Here is a 21,121-nt window from a genome sequence, read left to right as displayed (position 1 = left end):
GAGGCGGGCCGCTGGCGCTCGGGGTGTGTTTTGAGTTGGGCTTATAAATGAACAGTTAGCGGGTTGGGCAGGAGGCGCAGTGTAATGAGGTCGCAGGACTCCATTAAACTGTGCTACCGTATCCCGGTTTTATTGTGGAGTTTCGGCTTGACCGGCCCGGCCGCCGGATTATATAAATTGGTCCACTCCACGCTCGCAATCATGCCACCGCACTCAATGTTAATGATTCCCGTCTGCGGACGCGGGCGTTGCATTCGCCGCTACAAAACGACTGTTCAATCAATAGCTGTAATACGAATTTAACATGAGTATGGATCACGGGAACCTGCAGCTGGCTACACGGTATTATGTATTCTGGGTAACTACTAGGTTCAGTACATATTCATGCCTACATACAAGGTTAAGTACTTACATAGGTAGATATGTAAGTACTTAACCTTGATTGTAGGCTAGTATGAACTATATCTACCGATGAGGGTGTATTGCTATGTGTCTATTCGAACCGGAGGGTATTTATTTATCTATATCCATTTAGTCGAGTCCTTGTATGCATTAATGCAGTTCTTTCTTAGGTATACTATGATTTTGTAATTTCCACTTGTGTTAATACCATACTTTCATGCCAGTTTGTCGATTTTCAAGTGGGAGTCGATATCGAATCGCAATAAACATTAAGTAGCTACTGGGCGAGTTTGTTTAAACGCTCAATTGCATTTGCTCAATTATACGGAAAATTATTACGAGTGTTTGTACGCTCCGGTCACATTCCTGATAATCGAGTTTTGTAAAAGTTGAAGAATTTTAAGCTTTCACGGATGAAAACAGAGTGGCGTAGGCATTGGTGTACTCTAAAAAAAATATTGATTACTGTGATTGGTGGAACGTGCATTACCAAACAAGTTTATCGACGTCAATAACAAACCCGTGTAGCAGCCGCTGAAAAAGTTTATGTTACATAGCCCCTGTAAAACGGAATCTCGCCACAATATGATAATGCCATCGCGACACTCCTGCATGTGATATGAAAGGAGAGAAACCGCGCCATATATGTACGAACTGGGACTAGCTACACTACATACCAACCGCATCGCTACTGGAGGGGTACTCTATACTGTCGAAAAACGAACAAACCAGACACGAAGTAGATAGAGTCGTGGCTCGCGCATCATCACTCCGAAACTTAGCTTTTTGTCATCTAGAGTGACCCCCTGCATCGCCACAAAAAGAAGAACGCGTCGTCACCATGGTAGAAAGCTTCACATCCTTAATCATAACAAGGGCTACTTTTTACATACTCCTATTTAGGGTAGATTTGACAAAAGTGAGATAATTGTTATCTTAGGATTAAATTTGTTGCTGTCACTTTCCAAAATAATACTACTACCATTTTTCTATGCTACTATAGGTACTACTATCTACATCCATCCTGACGTCCCTCAGCAGAGACAAAGGGCTTGAGAAGATTTCTCCTTCTGGATCAATAATTTTTTAAAAATATTTAGGTAGGTAGGTTATTTACTTGCTCAAAAATATTGATGGATCCATAATATTGAATTAACATAATACATTAGTACCTAGGTATACTAAGTATAAATTACAAAAGGTATATCTCTCATGGACACCATGCTTAACTTTGTGTAACACTAGGATGAGGGTACGGGCCACGGGGGTGGTTGTGCCAGATTTCATTGTTGTATGTAGGGTCAAATTTTATCAGTAAAGTTTCCTTCGGTGATATACCTACTCAGGGAACTATTTACATGGGAGAAATCGGAGGGTTTCTAACAGCTGATTAAAAAAAATTACTAAATCATGGATGGCGTTAGTAAAACCTTCATACTAGAGCACTGCCTTTTTATTCTACTGCTGTAGTATGATGTTGTATGGTTTTAGTAGTGCCATATATGATTATGGTAAGCATATTTTTTAATGAGCATCAGAAAACATCCTATTGTGAAATCCAATTAGAGTTTGAATTATTATTTGATTTTCTTTTATAATGATATTACTTTATGTAAACAAGATTAATTCTAATTTATAATAAAATTACTCACGTAGATAAAGCTTTGAAATTTATAAAATACATTTATTATAGATAGTGTATATACAAATCCATATTAGCTAAGTAGGAGCAGGTACATTTCAAAATTAAATAAATAATTACATAAATTTTAAAGCACATTAATAAAACAATTACAAAAATTAAAAATACAATGAATACATCAACTCTATCCCTGTATTCTTAACTTAAAGCTCTTACAAAAAGACATATAGGTACATTAATGTTTTATAAATGGACCGGCAAATATAGGCTCTTACCTTAGTAATTGCAAATTTTTTATGTCAGTACTTTCCTATTATTTATTGTAGGTACTTATAAATGTGTTGGCTATAATTGGAATGGTACTAAAATAATTTCTTCTTTCCTACCAAATGATGCCTACTGTATCAGTAGACGTGTTGATGGCAAGTATGGCAACACAAGTTTATTTTTAATTATTGTTTATGGTCACTTCCGTATCCTATTCTGTTACAATAAAACTGCTGAACGGTGCTCTTGTGTTGTGATAAAATAAAATACTGTCTCACTGTGGAACTTTGGTTTTAATGAAAAAGACCAGCCAGACAAACCTACAGTCCACGAAACAAACAGTAGGTATGCAATACAAATAATGATAAACAATCAAACATAGTTTAGAAGTAAAACCGCAACAGCTTTCTTATTAATTATTATGTTACTTGGATAATGAACTAGGCTTACATACAATATTAACTAGCTGATGTTCGCAAGTTTCGGTTTAAAAGCTGGAATTTCACATCTTTATGAGTCATAAAAGAATATATTTTTTTACAATCACAACGGGTCATACAGTATTTAACTATGTATTTGTATATTTATAAGTCTATTCAGAATCGTACCTAACCTAATAATACCTATTATTTCTAGGCAAAAATAAAAATATGGTTTGTTTATAATGGTAGGTACTTTACACCATACTTACACCAAAACGCAAAATGCACCTACTTCCATATATTCAACTCATCATACTATATTGTTGATATACTCACTACTAAGCATTTTAGAAAAAATAACTTAGGAGGTACGGTTATACGACTTCCACACGCTTCGCGAACATAATTCGTTCCGTCGGCCGTTCAGTTCGCAACATAATATAGCCTACACTCTCTACTCGTCTCAGTGTTGTTGTCGGGAAGTTAAGGGAATAAAAAAACGTAATCCTTGCTTATAGGTAGGTATTATAAGTAGGTCTTCACACCTTGCTGTTATTATTTATGTTAGTGTTAAAAACTTTGTAACGTTGTAGTGTGCTTTTGAAAACTATAGAAGTACTTAATTTTTGCATGTAGTTAGTAACTCATATAACTACGAGTATCTATTGTCTATACTGGAAATCGTACTTCGGCTAGAGGACCTACTGAACCATTTCACCAATAATGTGGCACAATAGCCTAATATAAACAATACAAAAGGTGTACATTACAAGTGAAGTTTACACTGCCTTACTCTCTTTATGAATCATTTATGAAAAACTATAATGATCCCAGTAGATATGATTTGTGTTAATTAAATCCATTGCAATGATCTAAGCGTTCAATTTCACAAGGATAAAATTAATAAAGTAGAGTAGAGCTAATTATACCTAGGTTTCCGATACAAATACATAATATTTCAACCAACCAACTATGAAATTAACTACTGTCTCAAATTCAAACGAATATAGGTAGGTATAATGCAGTTTTTTTATATAAATATAGAATCAATCTGCCGTATAAGTTATGGAGATCATACCTAATACCCGGGTATTATTGACAATACCTACCTTTTGTTTAGCTACAGAACCCGCCGCCGCCCCCTTTTCCATATTCCATTGCCTAAGGATATTTTATAATACCAATGTATAATACAACTTATAAGTATTTGGTTGTTTCTATGTACATGTGCTTAGAATCTAATAAGAATTTTTGAATCAATATGAATTTGGGTACATTATCAATAGGCATTTGATAAATTGATTTAATTACCATGATTTTTCTATACTAAACAATTGTGTATCAGGAAACAAAATGTTAAGTAAGTACTTAAAATGATATTCATAATATGTATAATAATAATAAATTAGTACCTAGCGAATAACGTTGAATATCTAATCACAAAATTTTATATAGTTTTTGCTGTTTTTATAACGTAGTTACAGTACTCAGTAGTACTCACATGACATAAGTACCTTACATTTATATTTTACACATTAAGAAGAAGCTAAGTTATATTCAAATAGGTATACAAGCCTTTATTTATAATAATTATAAGCTTTAGTTAATTGCACTTTCAATATACCTCCTTACCTATACCCAGGTATGTAGGTACTCTACACTTAATTGAGAATTAGGTCTGATTCGATCAATAACTGACTTAATTGTTTCAGTTAGATCTATCTATACATGAATATTAAAACTGCAACAAGTTACTTCCATAATAAACAAAGAAATTAGCTTCTGGCCCTGCATTGCAATCCATGGGATTCACAATCCCAAAAATAAATGACAAAATACCTACTTAATTATTACACCTTCTAAATTTTACTACTTGTTATAGAGAGTATTTTATGATCCATAATAATGCTGAGTAAACAAATTATTGAGAAGTAGGTAAACTATAACAGAAGTAGGCTATAGGGCAATTTGTATTATCTTAAACAAGCTCTTATAACGGTTAAATCCATTAGTACAATAACATTTTAAGTAAAATGTAGACTAACCTGCGAGGCGGGTGGGTACGAATAGCCGAATTGTGCGTACGCTGCCATGGGGACGATCATATGGGCGGCTTCACTTAAACACTGTCTCTCAAAGTCTTTTCACGTATGTTTTAGATACTAGGTACAGCTAGTTAGGGGAATATCACAGATGGATGAGGTGCACGCGACGGCTGCGCGGCGCGCTGGCATTCCTGCGCGTCAGCGTCCCGGGGCGCGCGCTCGCATGCCGTCGAGCAGAGCTCCACACCTTCCTCGCACGCTCGTGGCTCGACACAGACTGGCGCGTGTGTCCGAGCCTCCGCCCCGCCGCCGAAGGATTGTACCATTTAGGCCCCGCCTTCGAGGCGGAGACTCGTCGCAACTACCAATCCACGTCGCGCTTTTCTGTCTTTTTCCCGCGCAGCAAGCCAATAAAGGAAGGCTATTGGTCCAATTTATCCCCTCTTTTCGCACGTCCCATCCCCATTGTCGACTCCGCCCACACACCAGTGGGGCGCAAGAAAAAAGCGGCACAAAGTCGGGCCGACTTGATCATGTTTATGGGTCTCCGTCGAGGCTGTCTACGAGCACTGTAGCACGAGCAAACAAATCTCTAGCGGCAAAAAAAGGCCCGAACGAGGACAAGTTGTTTCATTATACCCCGCTTGCCCGCGCCTCGCCAGATTTACGGGCGGACCTGTGGAGTTACGAATCGATTTTATAGACAGAGATTGCGACTTGTCGCCTGCTACATCTCTCGATGGGTATGTCGACACGAGAAAATTAGCACTTGTATAAATAAAGCATGTGTTTTCCCGCACGGGTGGGTACATCATTCTGCTTAAACCCACAAAAAGTTAAATAATAAAAAATAGAGTCGTAATATTTTTTAACAAGATTTTCATTGAATTATACATAGGTACTATTAGGTACTTATATATAGTACCTACCTACATGCAGAGGTATCTTAAGTTAGATTAAAAAAAATATTGCACCCTTAATTAAAATACAATAGAAAATAGTAATGTTTGTATTTAAATCTTAAACTGCCAAATTTGTGTCGGAGCAAGCGTGACCGCAACTTCTGTATACGTTGCGTTTCACTCGCGCCCGCGGTAAACTCACGCGTAGGTATGTAGATAGATAGATGTATACGTTGTTCGTATTGGTAGGTACATTTTCTTGCAGTTTCAGTTGTAACAACAGTAAACTGCACGCTAAGTGCTTTGTTTAGTAGGTAACGGATATGTTTTGATGGTTCTTAAAAACATTTTTTTTATTTATACTAGCTGATGCCCGCAACTTACGAAAACTTTTCAGAAAATAGTTTTTTTTGATAAAAAAAAATATATTCTAAAGGACATTGTTCATTTTCTAAAATTAAATTCATATTTTAAGGTGGCTTTTTCGTAATAAATAGGTAGGTATACAGGGTGTTGCAAAAAGGCTATACTAAGCTGAAACCTACATGTGCAGCATGTTATATCTAAGCCCGACACTGAAATCAGAATTTAAAAAATTCGCGAAAAAAAATTTTCATATTCCATAGAAACTTCGTTGGTCGCGTGACTTTGTACTATGGAAAAAAAAACATTTCGCGAATTTACAAAATTCTGATTTCAGTTTCGGGCTTAGATATAACATGCTGCACATGTAGGTTTCGGCTTAGTATAGTATACCAATTTTGCAACACCCTGTATATTACCTCCGTTGTTAATAAATTTTCTATTATTTACGTTTTCCCATTATTTTGAATTAAAATATATACAGAATATTAAATCTGGTCAGCACTAGTAGTTAACACTATAATTTAAAAGTATTTTGGTTTATGCTCGCAACTTTTCAAAAACGCGTGCAAATTGGCATAAAAAATTAAAAAACGCACAATGTCCTTTGCGTTATATGTTGTTCCAACAAACTTTTTACAGAGCAGCTTTTGAGTTACTCCCTTTCGACTTAGTTGCATTGGAACATAACCCTATATTTGCAATACCCTGCATAGCAGATAGACTAGACCTACCTATGTATATTTTTTATATATAACATTGTCTCAGACAGAAAATAATTTACTGATGCCTTAAATGACAAAAAAATACCTAGGTGATTTATGTGTAGTTAGGTGCCTATACCTAATCATTTAGGGCCACTTGCACCCAACATATTAAATCTAGATTTAGTGTTAAATCTCGATTAAGTGTCAAATTTTATATGGACTGACGTTTCTTAAATCGAGATTTGACACTAAATCTAGATTTAATATGTTTCTGCAAGTGGCCCTTAATCCTGAAACACAGTGAAAGTTACACGGATACCTAAGTGAAGTAATTAGTACGACGATAACAATAATAATATAGTAATACAGTATGGTTTTGTAATTTAGAGTTCAAAGAAATAAAACCTACAAACATTAGCGTTCCTAATACAAAAATATTTTTTCCGATAAGTAAATTTCAAGAGTTAGTTAGAGTACCAGCTAGCCTAGCACGCCACGGGGCCCAAGACCTTGCGTCCCGTGCTAGCCCTTCTGAGATAGATTGTTATCTAATCTTATCACAAGAAAGAAGTACCTACCAAATCTAAAATGTCCAAACCAGTTTACCTAATTTTCCTAACACATCTTCCACCCACTGCATGATAAAAATATTACGTCACACTAAGTACTATTTCTTTGATTTCGTTATAAAACAGATATTTAACCCTCAATCGGCCATAGGATATAATAATAATGGATTCGGCCTTTTGTGAACTTTAACCCAATGTGTTAAGGGCGAAAACCAATGAAATAATTTGAGTAGCCATGGTCGATTAAGGGTTAAAATAACATTGAAATGTTGGAGAATTGTTTCCAGGACCCTCAAGGCATTAAAGGATTTTGAGGTGTATCTGTATTTATAATAAATTTACTAGCGACAGTCCGTCATACATATAGAGAAATTATCAATTATATACGGACTTTAACCTTGTACTTTTACGGTACCAAACGTTGTTTTATTTTTTTGGCGTACTTTTATTATTTAATTTTCTTTCCATTCATATTTGGTGTGAATAAACGTATTTCTTTTTTTATTTCTAAATGCTATGTAAATGAAATGAATGTTGTATATATTTTCTTAATTTTCATTAAATAGTATTATTTAAAGTTCTTGAATAAAATAGGTACTTAACTACCCAGTGTTAAATATTTCATTGTTAGGTAAAACCATCCAGTCTAGGTAATGTTAAATATTTTGATTTTTATTATATTATTATGATACAAATACAGAAATCACACATAGCACAACAATTTGTAGAAGTGAGTTGTGTAAAGGTGTATATAAACAGGTGTGACATGCATGCTTCTGCTTTTTTCATATAAATACTTAATATTAAATTGTAGAAGTGGACTTCTGTAACTCTAGTTGCTAGTGTAAATCCAGCTTCATGTAGGATCTGTGGAATAATCGGTGCAAAGTATGACATAGGAATATGCAAAATAGGACTTCACTCCGTTAGGTAATAAGTAACTGGGAACAAAGCGATATAAAGCATTATTTCTAGATATTACTTAGACATATACTAAAATACCAGACAACCTTTTGATGGAAGAGAGACATAGTTTAAAAATGATTGTCAGGTTGTTGTGGTGCAAGGATATGCCTACGTAATAATATAATATACTACTTAAATCAGTAGGTACATAAAATAGTACACTTTATATTTATGTATTGACATTATTCATATAGATAGTTTTGTTTAGGAACATAGTGTCTTTTTTATATTATAAGGGTGGCTTGCACAACAAAGTTTTAAAGTCTTTTGCTCTGACAGTATAATTTCAGAGCAAAAGACAACCAATTTAATTTTGATAAACTTTGTTGTGCAAGCCACCCTTACACTTAACTTATTAGATAATCACGATGTAAGTATTACTATTAATCTTTAAAATAGTAAATTCTAACATTTACTTTTAAAAAAGTACTTACTTTCTTAGTTATTTATCATATCACAACAAACTTCCCATATCTCTAGATTCATAGACCGACTTAAAAACCTTTTCTACGATTACCTATTGAAAAGCGTACCACTATCTCCATATCTCATTTTGCCCCGAGTATAAAATAAAAAACCAGCTATTGTGTTACTAATTGCATATCCCAAATTCCTATATCAACACATCCGATCAGCCTCGTTGAGATGGCCAGGGCAGATTTACCCAACAAAGACCCTTATTTCTCGGTGTTAAAGCATGTTCATTTCGAGTGCGAGTCTAAGCCTGGCGCCAACGACATTCTGTCATCGTTAATAACAAGCAATTTGAGTCAATTTCGCATTTTTGGAATATGCGAGAGCGCCCAGGCGTCTCACTCTCACGACAGGAAGTCAACACCCAAAAAAACGCTAATACTAAATAAAGTAGTGGTTGACATGTGTAGTTTTTGCTTGAAGCCTACTAATTACCAGCAGCGGCACCCAGCGGCCGCCAGCAAGCGCTAACCGTAAAACTTAGCAGTTTAGATATTTATGAACATGTGTACGTAATTAATTTTTACGATGGATCAGATAACGACATCGTTGCAGCGATAAGTTTGTCGTTGCTCACGGTAACTTAGCGGTGAATGTAAAGGTTAATTAAAGCTAAATTGTGGATGAAGAAGGTTTTTCAACGAGTCGAGTGCGGGTCGGGGGTTAATAATGCGAGAGGTCCCGAGGACCCGAGGGCCAAACTCTGCCTCCCGGCGCGGCGCAGCCTGTTAACATTACCTACATTAAAAAAACCAAATAGGATTACTGAAGTTTAGAAAACAAAGACTCGCCCGGAACAACTATACCTACTAAATACTACAGATATAAATTACGGAGAGTGGGTTTAATCCTCTTACTTGAATAATCCTTTTGTATAGATAAAGGGCTTAGTTTTGTCTAATATTTTTTGGTATTGCACGTATATACAATGTACATAGCGCACATGCAGGTTTTTCCATTCATAAATTGTAAATATAAACAAATTAGCTAATAGTTAGCTATTTCATTTTAAAAAGATTCGCTTTAAGGGTACTGTATCTAGGTTTCATTGATATTCCGATAGTCCTAAAGAAGAAAGATATGTAACGTTAAGGCTGTCACTAAAGCTGGAAGAAAATCAGAATCTGTCAAATCTAGTGAGGGGGGGTTGAGGTATGCGGGGCGTTCTACGGACAATGACATGAAATTTTAACATAGTACTCGAAAACATAAAAGTGAAGACATGCCACTTTGTTAAAAATATACTAAGTAAGTAATATTGTTTTGTGATACGAAAATATTAATTTTTATTTGAAAGTATTTTTAATATTTAATAATTAATTATATATAAAGTCGTACCCGTGCCGATATTTATACAGGTTGTTGCAAAAAGGGTTTAATACTATGCCGAAACCTACGTGTGCAGCATGTTATTGATGTTATTTCTAAGCCAGGAAATGAAATCAGAATGTAAAAAAATCGCGAAAATATTATCAGAGTTTAATAGTTCAGGGTGTTGTATTAAACTCTGCCCCCGTGTAATAAAAAAAGTATAGTTAGCCGAAAGGGCGTTACTCAGGCGTCACTCTGAAAAACTTTTATCCTACGTAATTTTTTATATTCATGAAAAAAACGCTTCTTCATATAATTTTTTTTTGGTCACGTGACCTTTTCGTTAGACGACCTGTTTTTTTTTGGTGTTTCAAAAGCAGAACAGTAGTTTGCAGAACTCTGCATATACAGGGTGTCACAAAAGGTTACGTAGCTGGCAAAGGGATATGGGGAGGTCACCAGAAAAATAATAACATGTAAGTACCCCCGCAAGGGAGTACATTAGTACAAGGCGAGAGTGTGTATTTTTTTTTAAGTACTTATGTGTATTTGGGATATGATAGAAATAATATTTTTGTTTCTTAAAAACCAAAAAATGTACACCTTGCTGCGCTCTTTTGCTCACTGTAAGTACACCTACAAATATTGCTGTATTAAAAAAAAACGGTTTTGTTATAACGATTATAAAAAAAAAGTTATTTTCATGTCAAGGAGTCATTTACCTAATTACGATTTCACTCAACAGCAGGTGAACTGAAAAAATAAGTTCTAGTTCTATCATTACTTTAGATCGCAAACATTGTAACTCCACTTTTCTCGGCGAAAAGTACTCTTTGGTGTCAATAGAAACGTTTTTTGAATTCACATGTTTTCCTCTTTATTCGAAAAAAAAACTGTATTCCGCATTTTACCATTTGTTTTCCTCTAAACCCCAAACCGTGATTTTTAAACAAGAAAACTTAGTAATTATACCCTTTATTCTCATATACAACGTGCGATGTAGGCGAACGTGAACGAAAACTATGCAATAAGCCTTTGTTTTTATTACTACTTTAGTAAATTACAATAACATACTCAACAATGTTAATTTTTTTTTGCAATGTTATGTTGTTAAATTAAGATCTAATATTTTATTAACATGGAGAAGAAGTTACTTTTAACTTTTTTTTGCATCTATGCGTCGAATCACAGCATGACGGCTGCTGCAGCTTCCTGCTGTCCTGTCCTCCAACCAATCCCACCAGTACTGCAGGTTGCGTCGAATACGAGCCATTCTCTTCGACTTGACAAGACAGGTGCTCCCGGAAGGATCATAGATCGCACGGAACCCGTACCGTATAGAGGCAACGGACTCCTTTGCAACAGCCCCCCAGATTCGGAAGTAGCCCATGCACTGCATGGCGAGCACAGCTGCAGCAATTTTTTCGTAATGAATCATTGGGATGTCATCCCCGAAGGAGGCTCTCAGCCTACCTCACGACCTGTGTGACATTAGAAAAATGCACTGTGCTAACGCCGTTTGCGAGCTTGATTTGCAGGACCGCGTTGTATGCCAAGTTCCACAGCAGAGGGGTCCAAGACCTACCGCTGTGGAACTCCGCAACTGAACTTCTTCAGTGAAAACAAACCCTCTCTTTTCGCATCCTTAATGTACTTGTTAGACACGTATGACCTCTGTCAATTTTCTGCAGATAAGAAGACAAGTGATGGTATACAAGAGCCGCCCTAAAGGTTCGCCCTCTAGGGGATAGAGTTGAACGCGGTTACTATTTTTAAGCAAACAGCCAGCGCAACAACTCGCCCGTGGTTCTTATCCTGCTCCGACAGTGAACGAACGCAAAGTATTGTACCCACTATTCGAATCCGCATTTCGGATGCCAAACTGACTGTCCGAAAGGTCGAAACCGTACCACCACAGAGGTATGACTCGTTCGAAGAGCTTATCAGGCTCTTACAGCAATCAGATGTGTCGGTACACTGAAAGATAATCTACAGGCCTGCTTTATTTATTTAGGAGCACTAATGGCCTCCTTTCAGTCATTGAGTCACTGGCACTCAGGCTGCGGTTGAACAGGAAGATAGACTGTCTAAACAAATCATTTTTAGGCTAGTTAAAAAAAACTTTAGGTGGGTAGTATGCCAACTAGAACTACAAATAAAACAGTATTTTTGTCTCCTCTAAAATTTGGTCACGAGGAGTTACTCGTACGATGATTACGATCTAAGGTGACGCTGACGATATTTTATACAAGGTATTGAAAAAAGGGTATAAAGCTTAGCCAAAAGTGGATTTAGGTGCCATTCTGATCCACTTTTCTTCTACAATTTTGAAAATTCACGTAACAAAACCTTTTACATAGAAACTTATTCGATCACGTGACTTTTTACTATAGAGACCGAATTTATTTTTCGAGAATTTCCAAAACTTGGAGAACAAAAGTTGTTCAGAATAACCCCTGAGTCAAACCCTTTCGGCACAGTATACCCTTTTTGCAACATCCTGTATAGGTAATATCAGGTTTATAAAAGACCTGGGCCTGTAGAGTGAGACTCGGCATGGGGAGTCATAATTTATAGATCTTTTAGGTTGCAGTGGCGAATGGGCACTGGTAGCCCTGCCCTTTTCTATAACTATAACTATAGGTAATTTTATGGCAATTTAAAAATGGTATAACATTTATCTATTTGAAAAAATCATTAAAAATATACATTACCTATCACCCTAATTTAAAAAAAAAATTCAGCCCTTACTTTAAACTTATAACACCCCTCTATTTCCTTCAGGGGTTAAAAAACCTGTGTATTTAATATTTTCTTATGAGTTTTTTTTTAAAAACTAGGCTCTTACATAGTTGTACATAATATTATGCGGTATTTTATTCCACTTGTAACGCATAAAATTCATAGCTACAGTAAACATTTCATTTTTTTCATGGCGAGATACAGTCGCACTTAACCGCTTTTTTGCAAAGCTTGTTAAATAGATTTAAAAAATTATGTAAATTTTAGATCTTCAATTTTTAAAAATAAGGTAACGGGTCCATATTCCGAGGTAAATAACAACATTTGAAAGTAAGTAAGAAAAATAAGCATTTGTAACCATCAATATTGATGTGAAATATTGTCTTCTGTAAGAATATACGTTAAATTTTATATTTCTTAACACAGATTCATTGATAACACATTAATTATACTTAAAAAAATATAATTTATTACACATGTCGATTTGCCCTTATACCGAGGTAGGATTATGGTTTCTTCCATATACCGAGGTAGCCTGTTCCATATTCCGAGTTAGTCCTGTCAGTGGCTCCATGAGTGTGGCCATGAACATAAGGAAATTACAATCTAAAATATCGATATACTTTTTTAACCCTAAAGTACTCCAAATAAATTTAATTATTCTAAATAGTAGTTGAAAATAATGAAAAGAATTAAATACTCTCCATTTATATTGGTTTTCGTGATAATTTCTATTATTTATGTAACATTTTCATAATTCATTATTGCAACTGGTAACATTGGCTAGAAAAAATATTCATAATGCTTCTATGATGTTCTATGGACTTTTCCAAGCGATTAAAAAAAAATAGAGTAGAGATGGGGTAAATTGATGAAATAGTGACAGTAATCGAATATAATCGATTATTGAACTCGAATGATTTAAACATTTTTTACTATAGTTTTTATCTAAGTAAGGTCTAAAATTTTTCCACGATATTTTATGTTCTTACTTAAATGTTTAAAAGTTGATGATACGTAATAAAAGTAGATGTGTAAGGGATGAGGAAAAGTATCGAATACTTACAAAAGCCAAATACCTTATCAGTACTAATTTCCGATGAGTACCTAATGTATTTACCATAAACGAATATGATTATAATAAAAGTATCTACCCAGGAATCGATCCAGCATCGATTATTTTTTCATTCAAGCATAGGTCGGAAGCAAGGAACATTGCACTAGGTACATCTCTATGGCGCATGCGCGCTGGACTGGAGGCGCGCCGGCGCCATGTTCAATTTTCCGCCGAAAAGTTTGCCGCTATTCTTTCGTTTCTAAACTCACTAAGTTTTGTGAAAATGGGTACCAACTTATAAGGATAAGCTTAATTCTGTCAACTATCCATACAATTTACCTACTTACTTTATTTTTCAGTGACAACAACAAGAAAATGAAAAAATCAACCAGACCCCTAAACCAAACATGAAATGCAGTATACAGGACATTCATTTATCTGGGAATTCTGGGATAACAATATTACAACGGCCATCAGACCTCGAAGTAGAAGGATAATGGAAATAAAATACAGAAATGAAATTAGGCAATTGTCTATATAAGTGTTATAAAAACTCCACGGTCGTGTGTGTTATTTTATTCACCCAAATAAAGTTTTACGTCTACAAATTTCTTTCTTTCTTCTTTTATAAAGAGTAATAAGTAGGTAGTATCTAGTAGTAGTTTCGTAAAGTCAGGCATATCTATCCACACCCCTTTTATATTTAGGAAGAAAGTCGCTAATTCATCTTGATTTTATGGTTTGATGACGGCATCGGATGACACTGCGAAGGTGTGATGTAGTCATATTCCGATTTCCGAGGTACCTACCTATGTAAAATGTCATACTCCATATTAGGGGTTCAGCAAGTATTTTAATAATCCATATTCCGAGTTATCAAATTATCGATTTAGAAACAACATAGATTTGTTACTCAAATCATACATAAAATATTGGTAAAATTATGTATCACTTACGTTAATAGCGATGAAATAACACTGTTTTTTATCATTTCAAATATACATACTAAGTTAAGGTTTTCTATGTAACCATGATTTTTGGGTCAACAATTATCGTGTCATATTAAGATTCCTAGAGGATATTTTGTACCGCCGAATTAGGTTATAAGCTTGTCACGTTCATCATTATTATTATGTAATCAAGCATATACTTCAAATGTTATTATTTGTAAAGTTATAAGCTAAAAATCATGACATAGTATTTTTCCTTATACCGAGGGTAACTCGGAGTTAGGAACAACGTATAAAAATCAGGCCCTTATACCGAGGTATTTTGTTTTTGAGTTTAAAGGGGTAAAATTAGTTTAAAAAGAGTTAAAATTTAAATTTAATGTAAGTATAAGAATATAATAAACTAAATATAAACTATTTACAAAGTTGAACGTCGTATAAATATTAAAAAACACAATTATTAAATATGGCTGGCCTTACGTAAGCCGGGTCGCGTTTGTATGAAAAACATGGCGGCGTCGCCCTCACGGCACATTACATGAGTTTTTAGTAATTTTAGGCAATTTTAAACATATTTACTACATCAAGTAGTTTCAGTTAAAGATAATGAACGATTAAATGTAATTTTAGAGTATCCAAACCTATTAAAATGAGTAATAATCATGAAAATAAATATAACTCGAAATAAGGACGCCATTTTGAATACCGCGATATATGGACCCGTTACCTTACTTACTTATTTTTAACAACCTGTAGTGTACAGACTGCCACATCTTAAAATATATATATTTTTAATTAACTACGGTTTTTGGTTTCAAATAAAACAAATTATGAACTTACTTTTCAACACCCTGTATATTGTGTAGCTTACCTACCATACACAACCGTTAAAATAAAATAAATTACCCCTCACAATATAAACAGGCTCGCTCTTTGGCATACTGCATTGACCGTATAGTTCTTATTCGGAGAATCTAATAAGTGTCATTATGTGCAATGTTTACCTTTATCTATGCATCTGTAACTCTATAGTTAAAAAATGTAAACAAATCGAAAAGGCGAAATGTTTTCTAAGAATTTTCGGCTTTTCTGCATCTAAAATGATTAGAAAATTAACTTTCCATAGCAAATGCATATGTATTATAATACTTGTAGTCATAATTTGTTGATTTAATCAGTTTTTGTGAAATATTTGATAAAAAATAAAATGGCGTGGGTATCGCTCCTAACAGGCCGCCACCAGGGCGACGACTGAAGAAATCTGAAATCTGTCACGGTGTCATCATTTTTAAACCGGAATTTATTAGTTTTTTGCAAAAAAAGTTGACTTCTGGTCCATTAAATCCAACTCTTTAAGGTAACTTTGTTAAGAATTTAATTACCTACACATACATATAAGATTCCATGAAAATGGGCCCTCTGATTTCGAGGGTTTTTTCATAATAAGTCAAAAAATGGCAAAAGACATGGTGTGTTTGCAATTTTTTTTAACATACTTATTATAATCCTGCACCAATTTATAAGCAACTAACATGTTCAGTATACCCTCTGCTACAAAATATATTTTTATCAATGTGATAGAAGCCACCGTTTTTCCAATCTAATCAAGTATATCAAGCCGACTTTAGCATTTTAGCTTTAGGGATCCCCTTAAAATGCAAACGCCTAACAAACCCTAAAAATAATATACACCTAAGAAATTACAGCTCTTTTAAAAACCTGAACCTATGAAGCGACTGAAAACGCTTAGGGCTCCAACACATAAATACGATACGAAGACGTCGCGTCGTCGTGCAAGTGTCTCATTCCCACTCTCAAAAGTTTAATAGGAGAGAGCAAGAGAGTGGACGACGCGTTGTCGTATCGTGTTTATGTGTGGGAGCCCTTAGGCTGCGTTCACACTAGGAAAACTGCTCACTCATCACATCACTCAAGCGCGCGTAACGCTGCACAGTGTAGTGTACAGTAAACACAGAATAAAAAAAACTATCAACACTTGGCATACTAAACCATATCTGTTGCTTTCTGATTGTTATAAAAAAGTTAAATAAGTCTAACATAAGCATAGCATATAAGTAAATAAACTACAGGTCAGTCTGTATAAACGAAATAAAATTAAAAACACTGTCTAACAACCCTAATTAGTACCTATGTCAGTGCCAGTAGTATCAGTGCTTGACGATTCACGTACCTACTCTCTTTTAATATCAGTTAGGTAACTACAAGAAAAAGAGTGACGATAACATAAAAATGTTACAAATGAAGTAATATCAAAAACTGAACCCAATCATACATACCATACCTACAGCTTAAAATGTGTAATTTAAACATTTTTGCTTAGCTTTTTAATTAAAATTTACAACGTCAAACACTATCTCGTCATAAACCGACATTGGGAACAATTAAAACTGATGCTATAAAGTAATTATAGAACTATAAATACAGAAAAAAAGAATGCGTAAACAGCCATTAAGCGAGGTAAAAAAAGTACGAAAAGGGTTCCCTTGTTGATGTGTAATGTATACGTATATAAAATGTATATGTATATGAAATATACATGTCCACATGGGATAGGTACAGCGTGTTAACCCGTTGATTAAACAGAGCGGGCGACCGCAGTGCGTATGCAACCGGACGGACATATTAATAGGGCTCGAATTCTGATTGTTTAGAGAATTTATTACTCCCGGGCCTTGTACAGTTAATTGAATTCGCCCGTAGAATAGGCCCCGCCGCCGCTCCGCCACGAATTACGTCCTCGTGTCTTCACAATGCGTGCGTCCATCTGCTACACACCACCCACCACTTTTCATGGAAATTTACATAAACTTATTTATTTAAAGGAATTGAATTAAAATAAAACTTATTTAAGTGGCGTTCACCCTTAAGTATTTCTTTACGTACGTCGAGCCGTTTATTGCTATTTTGAGTCCGTCGAAGTTTTTTGCAGCGTGACGTTTGTAGTTTGGGTTGGATTTAATAAAAAAAAACACTTGACTAGATGTTGTTTAAGTGGCCGGATATACGCAGCAACAAGAAGTTATCTACTTTCAGTATGTGTAGGACACGTGTCACGAGTTGTTTAGTTGCCGAGTGACATGTTGTGAAGAGGTTTTGCTTGAAAAGTGAAGATAAGAAGGCCACAGCGTGGCTCATTTGAACAGTTCCTCACATTAGCCACAAAGTATAGTGTGGTCATGGACTTGGGAATAATGTGTTATTTCTAGATCTTGATTTTCAGTTAAGAATTTTCCTATCGGATATATGTTGATAAAACTAAGTACGTAAGTATGTTTTGTCTAATAAAATTATTCGCATAATTATTTTAAATACTTATTTAATTGATTTACGATTAGTACTAAATAAGAAAAGAGGGAGTTACAATATAACTGTCTCCCACACCAAAATACCCTAATACCCTACACAAGTACTTAGGTACCTCTACATAATGTAGATCACATCTTACTTCCTATTATAGGTGGAGTACTGAAGCATATCAAATTTCAATCAGAATCCTCCTCATTAATATTGTAATTACATCTCTAACACAGGATGTAATTGCTGATTAGACTAAATGACAGATATTGATTTACAACCGTATTGATCAGTAGATCACTGATACGGATCCTGGGAGAGGCCTATGTCCCACTATCGCCGATTATTGCCGGATTAAATATTGACAGGTCATAAATGGTCAGTTATTTCCAATTTCATCCTATAATCATCTTTTGAATTTAAATATTGGCCATTCACATAATTTTTTAGTTGCCTTTTTAAAAGCTTTCTTCTAGATTTTGACGTTTTGAGGCCCAGTTTTCTAATTGAACCTTTACGTAACACCGGTGAAAACTCTGATTAGTGCCGACCCCGTAAGTGAGTAGGTATAAATTTCCCCATTACCTACAGGGCGTTCCAGCTACAAACGTACTTACAATATATTGGGAATACTCGCAGCATGTCTCAGAGCTTGGGGAAGACATCACAAGGAATGCATTTACATGTCACTCGGGTGTGAGAACCCAGACACTTGCTTGATTGTCTGCTTGTACGTACGCTACATACATATATGTATGTAACACAGTATTACAGTAACTTAGGATGTGGCCTTAAACCACTCATGGCTATTTGCAAGCATTATGCCCTGGATATTGGTTTGAAATATTATGCCAAAAAATTGCAAGTGTTGTTCTTGAGGCGAGAAGAAAACGCATCCATATTCTAACCCGAACCGTCATTGTTATACTCGTAACTTTCCGTGAAACACCAAACTTAACACTGATATATTTTTTTAGTGGAGACGATTGAGTGGGTGATTTATTGTCTAAGTACGCGTACTTTACTAACAAAAAAGTTCTTCGAGCCATAAGTAAGCGTCAGCATAACTCGAGCGAGTATCTCCCGATTATCGAGTAAAGTAAATTTTCTCGATGAGATTCCTAGTAAAGGTACTGAGCTTCCTTATCCTTACAGCTCATTCCTATGTTAACGTAGTCACAGTCATTAGTTGCAACATCTTCAGCCGCCTGATGAGTTTGTATCGGATCCGGTAGGCGTTTCGCAGGATTGAGCGATCACTAATGAAAGCATTGATTAGCAAGTGAAACCCTTTGTAGATTGTGTACATTCCTTGTAGGTATCAGTATAGATATATGTATGCATAGATCATTATGGTATTGATGAAGATATCCTAAATCTGAACGTTTAATTTGACTTTACAAGTACTTAATTATGTTACAAAAGTAAAAATATTTATAACGGAATGTAGATGCAGCTTTGACCTAATAAATTTTCTACTTATATTTTTCTTTTTATAATTCTCCAAGTCACAATCAGTGTAACCTTTACCTACTATGAATTTTTATAGTTATACACTTAAGTACCTACACACTGAAATCTACGATATATATAATATGTTCAGATATAATATAATGTACCTTACTATGTAGTTTCATAGGTTCGTATTGTATTTAGCGGAGAATGGATTAGTGTGATCTGGGTCTGTGACGTAACCTACCGACTAGGCTTAACTTGCTCAGCAGCTTAATCCGGTATTCTCATTTACCCGCATATCAGAAATGAATTTGTAGTGCTTGTAGAGTTAGTGATAGCTTTAACTCTAACATGAAGCGTTGTGTGGTCTAAATGAACTTTGTGCATGTAGATATTTCTTTACTTACTGTTTGTTTGGTAAAAAAGTAAGTTGGGATTGATGATTATTAATGTTATGATTAAAATATTGATCAAAAATATTATTACGGTGAAACCTGGATAAGTGAGATTCCAATGGACCAACAATTTTGTCCCACTTATAGAGGTATTCCACTAAGACAGTGTCTCAGATATCCAGGTTTTAATTATATTAATTTCATTTACAGAGGGTCTAATACTAGATGCGATTACATAAACAGGAATATTACATGTAGTCCCAGTTAGAGAGGTTATGAATGTATGTATCTCAGTTACAAAGGTAAATTTATTTAAAGTTTTATTTCAATAATTTACACGACTTCATTAAAACATAGTTATTGTCTCAGCTATAGAGGTAAATACACTAACTTTCTCAATTATACAGGTAACATTACCATTCAAATATATAATAAGAATCCCATTTCCTCCAGCACCAAAACAGCGAGCGTTTGTAAACTGACGACGCCGTTTGTAAACGGCGAGATCATACAAAATGCCTGCGACATATATATTACAATATTTATTATACATATTTTAGAGCTGATTGCTGTAACAAGCAGCAGTATGCGGTAAAAAATAATTATATCAATTTATTTATTTACTTATCTATTTAATTGACAATTCTCCTGGACAACATTAATGGTTATGAGTATAAAACCTTATACATAATAGATAACTAATAGTATAAGTAGGTACCTAATAGATACTTGTACTATGTGTCATACAATTCATACACATCTATCTATAGCGACTACCGATATTCGATGTACCTACACGTTAGTAGGGTAATAAAATACTTTTAATTCTCGATAGACCACTAGGACGGTTCGCACATCATTTAAACAACACCTGTCGCCGATCAGATTGTCTTCCAGTTCGAGTTGAAGACGTGATAAAAATGCACAGACACTTTCCGAGAATACTTAGAGAAAGGGGCGCCCGGTTTGGATAGTTAAAATGAGGAGAAATGATTCACGCGTTGGGTTACTGCCCCGCACTGCCAGACTCAGGCAACGATAACCTCAGTGAAAAAAAAAATTCATAGTTATTAAATATTATATATTTTTTTATTTTTTATGTAGCCTGTATCGTGTCCCACTGCTGGGCAAAGGCCT

The 21,121-nt window shown here is 35.0% G+C and overlaps 1 protein-coding gene across 3 annotated transcripts in view; it reads right to left on the bottom strand.

Moving 5' to 3' along the window:
- LOC105397006 (homeobox protein caupolican) overlaps nt 1–21,121 on the bottom strand; it is an 88,360-nt gene that overhangs the window by 38,193 nt on the left and 29,046 nt on the right. Inside the window, exon 1 of one of the 3 annotated variants that reach the window (XM_038122203.2) lies at nt 4,779–5,076. The exons of the other annotated variants lie outside the window; for them this stretch is intronic. Coding sequence (XP_037978131.1) covers nt 4,779–4,838 — 60 coding nt within the window. The 5' untranslated portion in view covers nt 4,839–5,076. Of the gene's footprint in view, nt 1–4,778; nt 5,077–21,121 lie in introns of those variants that run through there. 3 annotated transcript variants of the gene reach the window in all.

Source organism: Plutella xylostella, chromosome Z (genome assembly GCF_932276165.1).
Source record: "Plutella xylostella chromosome Z, ilPluXylo3.1, whole genome shotgun sequence".
Classification (NCBI taxonomy): domain Eukaryota; kingdom Metazoa; phylum Arthropoda; class Insecta; order Lepidoptera; family Plutellidae; genus Plutella; species Plutella xylostella.
This window is presented reverse-complemented; position numbering and strand designations above follow the sequence as displayed.